The sequence below is a fragment of the Pocillopora verrucosa genome, chromosome 6 (assembly GCF_036669915.1).
Source record: "Pocillopora verrucosa isolate sample1 chromosome 6, ASM3666991v2, whole genome shotgun sequence".
Lineage (NCBI taxonomy): Eukaryota > Metazoa > Cnidaria > Anthozoa > Scleractinia > Pocilloporidae > Pocillopora > Pocillopora verrucosa.
Window position 1 is genome coordinate 11,269,881 of NC_089317.1, and position 11,795 is coordinate 11,281,675.

The 11,795-nt window shown below is 37.9% G+C and overlaps 2 protein-coding genes across 2 annotated transcripts; both read right to left on the reverse strand.

The window, feature by feature from the left end:
• Positions 1 to 2,755: 2,755 nt before the first annotated feature.
• LOC136281861 (uncharacterized) lies at positions 2,756 to 11,795 on the reverse strand. Its single transcript, XM_066168900.1, has 8 exons — positions 11,703 to 11,795; positions 9,816 to 9,892; positions 8,459 to 9,119; positions 5,169 to 5,266; positions 4,746 to 4,810; positions 4,451 to 4,650; positions 3,205 to 3,324; positions 2,756 to 2,850 (listed from the first exon to the last, which is right to left on the reverse strand). The coding sequence occupies exons 4-8, from the start codon at positions 5,241 to 5,243 to the stop codon at positions 2,756 to 2,758; spliced, it is 555 nt and encodes a 184-aa protein (XP_066024997.1). The 5' UTR covers positions 5,244 to 5,266; positions 8,459 to 9,119; positions 9,816 to 9,892; positions 11,703 to 11,795.
• LOC136281862 (ephrin type-A receptor 2-like) lies at positions 8,496 to 11,772 on the reverse strand. The gene is made up of 3 exons (XM_066168901.1): positions 11,703 to 11,772; positions 9,816 to 9,892; positions 8,496 to 9,119 (listed from the first exon to the last, which is right to left on the reverse strand). The coding sequence occupies exons 1-3, from the start codon at positions 11,770 to 11,772 to the stop codon at positions 8,496 to 8,498; spliced, it is 771 nt and encodes a 256-aa protein (XP_066024998.1).

Here is an 11,795-nt window from a genome sequence, read left to right on the forward strand (position 1 = left end):
TGCCCTGGCAACCTGACTAAAAGCCCCTTCACCAACGACCTTTTCTATCGTCACAAGCTTTGCGGGAATCTCCCAACAGCGTGGTGATGAATATAGGGAGGCGTATTCAGTGACAGACTGGCCCGGTTGTGGACAGGTCGCCCGCCCTGCATCTGTCATGGAAGGTGACCGATTCCGCTCATCCAATGCCATATACTGCTGGCTTTGAGAAGCTTCCGCTATTTCAAGTCCAGTCTTTTGGGTTTGACCAACGACTTTTTCTATAGTCACGAGCTCTGAAGGAATCTTCGAAAAACGTGGTGATGGATATAGAGAGGTGTTTTCAGTGACAGACTGGCCTGGTTATGAACAGATCGCCAGCCCTGAATCTGTCATGGAAGGTGACCGATTCCGCTCATCCAATGCCAAGCACTTCTGTCTTTGAGAAGCTTCCGCCATTTCAAGTCCAGTCTTTTGAGTTTGAAAAAATAAACGCAATCATTAACTAGAGCTACAGCGGAAAGTCTCAGATCTTCCATTTTTTTCTTTTTTTTCCATTTCGTTGTTCTTGTATACAGTTTTCATGCGAAAATGTTGCATAACATTATAACTATAATTCCACTTTCTTTTAGCGTATGATCCGGAAATTTATAACCACTTAAGACACTTTCTTCCCTTTTTTTATAGAAGCTATTACTAAGAGGCGTGCAGAGTTGATAATAAAAAAAAAAGAATATATGCTAGCTCGTATCAAATTTTTAATTTTTTTTCAGCTTTTTCCCAGCGGAATTTCATAACTACTTATGACACTATTTTCCATTCTTTGGAGTTATTACTGAAAGTGTGCCACTTGAAAATTTAAAAAATAGAGAAAAGGTGCTTGCACGTACTAAACTTTAATTTTTATTCGGCTGTTTCCTACAGATTACACTAATGATTGTTCAGATTTGCGGGGTGTTGAGCTTCGTCTCTGCCATCAGTTGTGCAATGTACCTTAGAGGCATCTTAATAGAATATTAATGCCATTATGGCTTCGCAGAGCGAGGGTGGAACAGATATGAACAAGGAATAACTGAAGACTAAAAGACAAACCGTCGCTGGTTATAAATAATTTTATCAAATGCAAACGACATTGTCAACACTGTACAGTTTTTATCCAAAGACACAAAACGTATCGCGCTTAAAATAGAATGAAGCTCCAGTGGTGTTATTAAAAGTGCTTTTGCATAGTAATTTCGCAATTGAGACAAAATGATATAAACTTAGATCACCAATATCTGTCAAAGTACATACATGTTATTCACCAGCCTTAGACAATCCGTTTCGGGAAAAAAAGGCAGAGGGCACAGGTTTTCCCAATACGGACCGAACAAGGCTTTAAACAATTTTGTTCTTAAACCTATGGGTGCCTGTAATTAAGGCAAGATCCTCCATAAATTGAATAATTTTTTAGCGAATAGAAAGTAGAGAAAACAAATGAAAGATTAAGGCTTCACCCAAACATTTTTATTTGCGTTATGATAACGGTGTTTAAAAAGACTTCTATGCAAACTTCAGAACAGTAATCCAAGCAACCAAATTGATTTGAGAAAGAGCGAGCAAATTATAATTAATCAACTTACGGCTTGAGATCGTGACCGAAGTCTGCGCTTGAAAATGCTGCCTAGCCGGTGAGGCAACGTATATTTGTGAAAAAATTTGCAATGAAACTAGGAATGCACTCTGCGATCCATAAAAGGGTTACTATGCCCTTTGGCAAGGGTAGGAAAATCCGGACTGCGCTAAGAACCAATCAGATTGAAGGATTCGTTACCGTGCCCTCTTGGAAAAAACAACGATATACTGTATTGTACCAGAAAAAGGTTAAAAGTTAAAATCTTCAAGCGACTTACAACGACTTGTCCTATTTCTTCAGTTGTTTTTCTGTTTTTCCTAAAAGTTAAAGAAAAATATCATATTTTCTCTCTAATCCAAATTCTATCGGATGAAACACGTTGACAATTTTTTCGGCTGGAAAGCACACCTCTGGGTACTCCATGAGTATTAGTTATGAAATGATTAGTTACAGCATGTCACATTTTGCGCTACTGTATTGGCGCAAAAAAGGTATCATAAACATTAGGAGCTAGGCATCTGCGCCTTTCCTTTGATGGACGAACTCTAAGAAAAGAAAATTATGTCTGGATAGCCCACACTCGTGAGCAGTTTTAAAGTCATCACGTTAAGGATGCTTTGTGAAACTGACTTTAGATGACACTCTTGCTCTGAGCATAATTATCATAATCCATGCTAACATTAGGCAAGTTTACAGTTGTACACAGTTTGCAACAAAACATGAAATTCGACGATAATTCATCGTTCTAGAAATCTCACCTTTCTCTTTTTCCTGATTCCAAAACAGAAAAAAAAAACAGAAAAAAAAGTATGAAAAACATGAAAAACCAGCTCGAAAAGTATGTAAAGAGAAAGTAATAAAATAGTACAAAGGAAATGCAGAATGATGTCTTCTGACATTTATCTCATTTTATACATGGACAATTTAAGCAGAAAGCGGTCATTAGGTCTAGGGCTATAATTGAATTATTAAAATGATAGAGACTAGATCAAATGAGGGCATATAATCACGGTCGTGAATATTTGGATATGTCTGTATTTCATGAACGCAACAGATCATACAGGAGATCTGCCGTGTTCACCTAACCTCACCCAAACACTCAGAGGCTTTAAGACTCGGGTTTGCCTACCACGTTACTGTCGTTAAATTTTTTTTTTTTTTTCAGTTTGTGAATCTAAAATCGCATCTTTTGGTATTCACGTTCGGTCCTCGTGATTTCACAATATCAGCCAATCCAGCTTCCACAGACTTAGACCCTGACAATGAAAATTGACGCGGACACTTTTACGTACTCTTGTTTTCAGTGTTTTCCGCAGTAGTATTGAGTTGTTTTTTTTCCTCAATGTTCTTTCATTGCGCAGGAATTTCAGGTTTTTTTAAATTTAATAAGTTTGTAATCGATCTAATAATTTCGTTACATCTTTTATTACGAAGTTAGACAAACACATCTTTTTACCTTTTACAAACAGGGATTTGTTAGAACTGTTTCGAAATCTTCAAACTTGCCTTGTTTTTAAATGAGGCTACAAACAACACAAACTTCTTAGTTGCCTGATACCACGCAATTTTTCTTATGTTCCAAAGCAGGCATTTTAAAATACTACTCTTACCATTTGAGTTCTTGCTGTTGCGCTTTCCTAACTTCCTTACGAAAAAGACGAATATTCCTGAAGCAACCGCCAGTGCTGCAATTGATCCAACCACCACACCAACAGTAATCCCTAGGGCACCTTGAAAACACAAGAAAAACAACATATGAATATATGCCTCCACAAACAATATGTTTGCAATTCTCCACTTAGCCAGTTTAGTATTGATGCCTTTCTCTACGCATACAAGTTTTTATCTAATTCGCGTAAAATTACTTAAAAGCCTAATAAAATGTAATATTGATACCTACAGGAAGAAGTCCAACTAAGTATGAGAACTAGATTACAGTTATTCCACCAGTACCCTTCCCTTACTTATCCTTTATGACGTTTCAAAAACAATTAGAATTACGAGCCAGCAAAATGAAATTTCTTAGGTTTACACTGAACTACAATCGATGGGAGCATTTTTCATTACTTTTCGTGGTTACTTTATAATTATTGAAGAAGTCTTTATGCAGTACATACGTGTACGTACGAGCACCTTCTCAATCATTCCTCAATCATATCAGTGCCGAATTTTTTGTGAGAACTAAAAATAAAGTAAATGAACGTTGGATCCTGATTTCAAATGTTTTGCTTTCTTTGCTAGTTTGTTGCTCTTGTGATATATGTTTTTTTTGTATTCTGCCAAAATAAGAGCAACGATTCATTACTTTACAAAATTTATGTAAGGGTCTGAATAAAGAACCGAGACAAGCAGGAATCAATGCTAACCACATCGGGCAGAAGGCTTATCGTTCTCGCGACATTTGCTTGCGGTAGAAAAAAATATCATAGATATGTAAAAGTACCACTGAAAAATACACGAGTTGATTTTTTATTGGATGAGATCTTGTGCCCTAGCTCATTAGCTGGTGGAGTTAAGAAAGAAAGACCTTGCAAGTTATTGTTTGCGCCATTGTTCTGTTTGTTTGTTATTTCATACTTCACCTATCCTATCACCCTACAGCCCTTATCTTTTGCGGTGTCATGCAGAATGAGACACTAAACTACATATGTATGATGTTTTAACAAATCAATACAACAAAGTACGCTAACGTGGATACCATTTACATAGGAAGAATGTTCCAAATGCTGAATATACTCGTAATTAAATCCCACTCCAATTAACCACTTCACTGAAGAACATATGAGGGATAAACAATCCTATGAAATCTTGCTACTAATCTACTACAGTGTATGTATCAAAAGACTTAAAACTTACTGTCAGCAGTTAGCGTTACTGTGCCTGCTTCTGTAGTTCCAGTGTCGAAATCAGCTTGCGATCTTGTCCTTTTTGTTGCACTCACATTGAAGCCTCCAAGCTTTCCATCTTTGGCAGCATTACGAAGTACTGCAATAACATCTTGCTCTTTTGTTTTGGAATTAAATTTAAGTGCTAGGTTAACAGTTGTTCTTCCACACCTTAATTAAGAGAAAATATGAGGGTTAAAATAAAGAAGAGCACCTTAGAATCCAGAAAATTATAATTTATTTGCTAATCCAGGCAGTTTACAAACCTAATGCCACTTTTCAACTGCACACTTCTGAGACCTGCAAATCTCCCAGGAAAGGCCTCTTCCATCTGTTAATGGAAACAACAGCAAACTGAACATGAAATCGAAAAGCACCTTTAAAGATCACCATACAATCAGATAAACATATCAATGTTTACAGAATAAAAATGATGGTTTATTTTCAATTTGTAATTAATAACGTCTTTCAAACACCACATCAGAGCATGCATCCGAAAGCACCGCACAGACTCACTCGGAATGTTTGAGTTTATTCAAATAAGTTTCTTTTTCAATTGTGGTTAACTGCAATTGAAAAACAACCGAAGCTATAATTGCAATTGCATGGATTTGCATGTAATATACCGCAACTGCAGAAATATTACTAATTTAGATATGAATAGCTAGATAAAACAAAAAAATGGTTACCACTTTTTTTAGCCTCGTCACTAATGAGGATTGGTTGAATTTTCCATTAGTACAACCTTCATTGGTAAAGACCATGGTTATGTTAATTACTGGAACGACTGGATGTAAAGTAAAAAACATAACAATTACAATGATAGACAAATGAACGTAGACTTGTTGATATTTTGATAACTTCTTTGCATATCATGATCAATATTTCTTTCCAGCATATAAGCAAATACCATTATCTAAAATGTAAACAGGGACCAAGGGGTGACCGCTTTCACGAAGTGGTTCGAAAATCTAACAGGTTATCCATTAAAAGTTTCAAGTGATTATGGTCTCAGTATGTTGGAATTAGTATCAAGAGTAGCATGCCATTTCAGTTTTCAATAAGCTTCTACATAATTTTCATAATTTTCATAATTTCCTGACAAGAGAGGTCTTTTGGTTAGTTAATTTCTTTCTGGCATTTACACGCATGATACATATAGGTTAGTTTATCATAATAACAGTTATTATGTCGCTGGCAGAGCCCGTGGGCAATAAAAAGCGAATCCCGTTTCCTCATTAGCTACCCGAACGGGCTCAGGATTAACCGCTTTTTTTGCTTCAGCACAAGAAAAGGAAGTGCGTGAAGCAGATATTCTTGAACAATGTTGGCGATGAAGTCGTAAAACGCGGCTGAAGGGAGTCAATACTCGGTCCACGATAACGCGAAATTGAACACGGCCAATATGATAACCTTGGCACTATTCATCGCCAGAGGCTTGGTTACTAAGACGACTCTTTTTGTCTTCACTCCTAATGACTCTCAGTTCACAGTTCACACTGTCTACCATCTCCACTCGATTCGAAGGCTGAGGAGAGAAAATATGTTTCTAATGTCCTAAAGGCAAATGCCTATACCAAAACTTTTCTCCGTAACTGCTAAATGCCAGTTACAACTAGCAGCACTCCTGACTGAGAGCTTTTTGCGTTAAATGAAAGTGAAATCTCGGAACAAACGAGCCGGCAAATAACAACAGGAGAACTAAATAAAGATTAAAAACATGCCGAGCGCCGTAATTTACATTATGATAACGTGAGCAGAGACGAAAATCCTCAAAAAGAAAACAATATGGACAATCCGAGTTTTTAAGGTTTTCACGCTCAGTTAGATTGCAAGCTCGGCCGCACTTTGAGTGAACAACTAAGAGCTTGCTCTGATATCCTTTCCGATGGTTTGAGTGGAAGGCCACATCACTCACAGCAGGCAAGTGTTACGGCACTGTCATCCCAATAAATCTCTATGTTCTTGTGAGTTCGGCTGTTTTTCATTCATAAAACACACGCCTTGCACTTGTTTTTATGAGCCACAATTCGGCCGGATTTCAGTGAACATTTCACTTCCAGATTCTGTATTAGAGACTAGAAAAACTTTAGACAAACGTGTTCAATTCGACCTGCCGAACTATGTCAATTGTAAATTATTGCAGATTGTGAACTTCGATGGTTTGTGGACTAAAGTGAAATTTCGGAACAAGCGAGCCGGCATGTAGCCACAGAAGAACCAAACAAAGATTTGAAAACATGCAAGGTGCCGTAATTCACGTTATTAAAACGTGTATTAGGCAGAGACGAAAACCCTCAAAGGAAAAACAAAATAGACAGTCCGAGTTTTAAAGATTTTCACGCCCAGTTAGATTGCAAGCTTACGTACGGTAATAAATATCAAACACAGCTAACACTCGTGTAGTATATAAAGTTTTGTGTTCAAAAACAAAACAGAAAAAAACAGAAATTATGAAAAATATAACCAAACTGGCATAACTGTTTAAATTCATACTAATCATGACAGTGTCAGAGCGAATATGATCATGGTGAGGTCCATCGCGGCTCACTCATCATGGTGATCTCCGGTCATCGCAGTGAAGCAAGCCTCAGAAACTACATAGGCCGCATAGAAAAAATAAGAGCTTGCTCTGATATCCTTTCAAATGCGTTGAGTGGAAAGTCACATCAGTCATTGGGCCGAGTTTTGCGGCGCTGTCATCCCAAGCGATCTTCATGTTCCGGTGAATTCGGCTGTCGGTCATTCGTAAAACACTCGCCTTGAACAGTTTATTTTCTACCTTGTCATGTGAAAAACCTCGCGTGTTTTTATGAGCCTTAATTTGGCTGAAATTCACTGAACATTTCACTTTAAGATTCTGTATTAGAGACTTAAAAACTTCAGGCAAAAGTGTTAAATTTGACCAGCCCAACTGTTTCAGTTTGTAAACTATCGCAGAATGTGAACTTTGATGGTTTTTGAACGTTGGTAGTTTGACACTTTTGACAGCTTTAGTCTTGTATAGCCAATCAGATTATTTGAACCATTCTAACAGAGATTTAGATCGGCTTATTGTAGCGTACTTTATGAGAGTATAGAGCACGCTGACGGAACGAAAGTTTGTTTTGAAAATTGAAAGTAATGCGTAGGGAATTTAACGGATTCTTTATTATAAAACAAATAGAGAAGCCTTGACTGTGCTCTGTTCTGTTGTAAAGCACTTAGGAGGCGCTTAGCGCACTCAAGAAGTGGGGAGAAACACCCGTCTAGGTACGTTTCTCCCCACACTTCTTTCGTGCCTCAGCCGCCTCCTGCGTGCTTAACAACAGGACAGAGCACAGTCAAAGCTTCCCTATTCGTTAATCATTCAGGTTTTTTTTTTTTTATGTAACCCCTAACCTGCGGTTCTCAGACCTAAATCTCTAAGACCTGAAAGACCCTAAAATACTCTTACTCTTGCATATCTAAAAAAAGAAATGAAGAATAAACCAATACAAAGTAACAAATTGGAGGGGCAGGGTTTAAGAATTAGAAGATCTGTATTTTTTATGAATTCGACGATTTGTATTTTTCTTCGTAGACCATGTCGAAATTTAACGTGTCTGCTCTAAAAATAAATCGATTCGGTGACGATTTGTGATTAGAGAATTTGAACGTAACAGGCCAATAGATAAATACATCCATCTGCGAAAAATACGAAGACGAAGCAAAACGAAAAGGTACTTAGCCAAAAGGGGTTCATTGTTCTTAGGTCTTCGCTTTCGGGTCATACATCCTCGGCCACTTATCTACGTCCACCGATTGACTTATGTGAACATACGAAGTATGGCTACACAGTCCAATTTCATGAAAGTTATGCATCGAACCTTTAATAAGCTTCCTATCAAATATGAACAAACGGGGTTGTAATTTAGATATTTAACCATTTAAATGATTAAATATTTACTTTGGACTTAAAGCTTCTGAGGCAAAGCCAGGTTTTAAGTGCACCACTAACCTTTGCATGTGAAAGAGTCTGAAGATCCATGCGTTAACTAATAACCATTACTGCAAAGGCAGGCTGAGTTATCTGTTATGTTCCACTCCCCATTACTAAGGCACACGCCAAATAACGTTTTGTTGTTTTTCTTAATCGCGTTAGGATCTGTACATTCTCCTTCTTGTTTGTTTAGATTGATATCATTTGCTGGGGCAAGTGTTCTTGGAAATCTAACCAACTTGGAAGGGACCGTTTCAGAGCAGAAACGATATCTTAAAACAAACCTTCTTATTGTCAAGCAGGTTCCTTGGTCTAATAATGCTAAATAAATTCCCTTCGCTTTTGTTATTATTGACCCATCAAATGTGTCTGTTGTGCGCTCCCCAGGCATAGGAAGAATTTTTGGAGCTATCACAGTTTCTTTGAGGAAATTTAGTTTTTTTGGGTCTGGATTATATTTGAAATCAGTATGATAAGAATACAGGGAGAAGTTTGTTCTGCAGAATGGCCCCACGTCAGCTAAGGGGCAGTTGAGGAAGGTATAGGTCACTTCAATATCGAGTCGTGTAGCATCCTTGATGTTAATAAAGTCTGTTATTAACCAGTTCTCTGGTACCTCATATTTGTTAGAAGCATCACAGACTGAGTAATATGGCGATACATTTGAAGGATGTGTCCACTGCAAGAGAATAAAAAAAATTTTTTGATCAATCATGAAGTAGTAAAATGTTTACTCCAAAAGAGATGGTCTATGCAAAACATGCATGTACTGAAGGTACGCTTTACTAGGAATATTTGCACGTATACTAGGCAACTATGGAGCATTATGAGATGGGCTAATACTTTAACTGTGTTCAACATCAGTAATTCTAGAATAACAAAATCTAATTATCTAATAATATACTTTCACTGTTTTCAACGCAAATCAAGAATTCTACAATAATCCGATCTACTTCAAATGCAGCGAATGTGCTTGTTCATGCAATATTTACCACATAAGATATGCCTTATCTTAACAAGAATACAGTACATGCCTGGACCAAATCGTGGGAAATTATCCTTGGTTTGAGTCACGAAGAGACTTGAGATGCAAAAGTTTTAGATCACTTACTGTTCATGAACTGTGTATGCGCTAGTATCTCTGGGCTTATGTTTTCTCCCTAAAGATCTTCCTACCCACATTAACTTGGATTTCAAACGCCCATGGCTTGCTTCCTTTGCCAGTTTTTTTTAACTACTACCTTGATTTCCTTGATAAGTGGGAATTACTGTTACAAAACATGTATACATGTGCCTAATAGTGATAAAGTTAATGTTTAATAGTACACGGAAGAGAGGTTTTTATGACATGGGTTACTAAAATCAATTAACTCACCCCTCTTCCCTCTGTACTTTCGTGTACGATATACCAGTACCAAGGAACTGGTTCAGCTGGTCTCTCAATAAGAGTTTCTGCAGAGGAATGTTATAAACTATTTTACAATAAAGTTCTGATATAATGTGCGATGTCATTGCTTGAAATAGCGTGCTTTATCAGAGTAAAAAAAAAAACGGAGCTGAGCTAATGCTTTCACGCCATCTGCCAATCTCTAAAATATCCATTCATCGGCCAGGACTCCTCTCTAGCTTCTTTTCGTTAATTGAAAGTAAAAATTTCGGAATAAGCGAGCCAGCAAGTAGCAACAGAAAAACCAAACAAAGATTTGAAAACGTGCCAAACCCCGTAATTTATGTTCTTATAACGTGAACAAAGACGAAAATCCTGAAAGAGAAATGGATAGTCCGTGGAAAGTCTGTGGAAAGATGAAAACGTCTGTATTTTTCAAATGAAAAAGGGAAAGCCCTCTTACATTTTCTCATCAGCAAATTGCTATTTTTAAAGCACTCTCGTGAGGTTACAATTAATGCGAGACCCCGGCAGAGGACAATTATGAAACGTGAATATCAAAGGAGAATTTAAAACAAAAAAACAGGCTAACACGAGTTGAAAGTTATTTTTCTTTTTAACTTCCTACGCTTATCAAAGGAAGAGGAAACGGTAGAGAAAAAACAATGGAGCAAGCAGTCAAACCTGGCAACTTCAAGAGAAGATATAAGAGAGACCCATTCGATTTTGGCGTATTGTTTTACTGAATTACTGTTCTTATCGACCTGTGTTGTCTCACCTCAATGTAGTTTACCCCGTGTTTTCCAAGTTTGGCTCATTCTCCCAAACCGAAAATGTTAGTGACGCTCAATAGAATATAATTCCAACTGATACTGGCTTAGTGTATCTTCGAAAATCCGTTCAAAACGTCAGGAACACCGACGACAGTCCTCAGCTGCTTGAGAATACAGCTGATTAGCGTGTGTTTATCAGACCTTGTCAACATCCTCCCCTCCCCTGACTAGCATGCGTGTACCAGACCTTGTCAACCCCCTCCCCCCCCCCCCTTACTATTCCCCCGGACTGGTCCGTTAAATGAACACTACGACAGCGAGTGAGGTGAGGGGCTGGTAAATAAACTAACAAGAGCCCCGCTTTTACGCTTGGCTAAATGTATATATTACGTGACCGGAACTGTATTTCTTTTTGACACACATCACTTGGCGGATATCCAGTTGAAGTTGTTTTGAAGCTCAACACATAACAGCCTAAAAATATGTGGTCTGTATCCAGACATATGAATCATGAGAAGTAGAGATAGGTCATTCACGTTGATCCTTCGATCTCATTAAACTCCAAATTCGCATGATATTTAAATTCCCCGAATCTATGCTGAGAAAGGTTGAAGTATCAGCCGAAGGCCCCTCTTAAAGATCGAGTTTTTCGTCAAAGCCCATTCTATAGAGTGCACATGTTAAACTCTCAGCCTCGAGCGAGGTATCAACAGTTATAGCATCGGTTTATGGGAGGCTCTCTACCCTCGCCCTCGAGTCATAAACGGAGAGAAGAAATGTAATCGCCTTCAATAGCATTCTACTTCTTTCATTTAACACGGGTAGCCTAGTTAACGCTCAAAAAGTGTGGCACGGAGAAGTTCGCACTAATTAAGTTAAGTTAAGTAAGAATTAATTGTCGTAACACCCCGCGGGAGCACAATCGCGCAAAAATATATAATCATGTTTTTATGAATTTTGTTTGGCTCCGCAGTTTGAATCGCTTTCGCACCAGAGTCGTGTAGCGCGGCAGAACTAGTCGAACTTAACTGCTTGCTGAACGTAATTAAAAGGTTAACTCTGGGACTGAAACATCTCTCTGTCGTCCAATGCGAACTCTTACCTGCTTCTCCTGAAACTCCGCGCAAAATAGCAATTAGCCAAAGAACTAAAGTAGCACGAGATAACTTCATTATTAAGGATTAAGGAGAAAAGC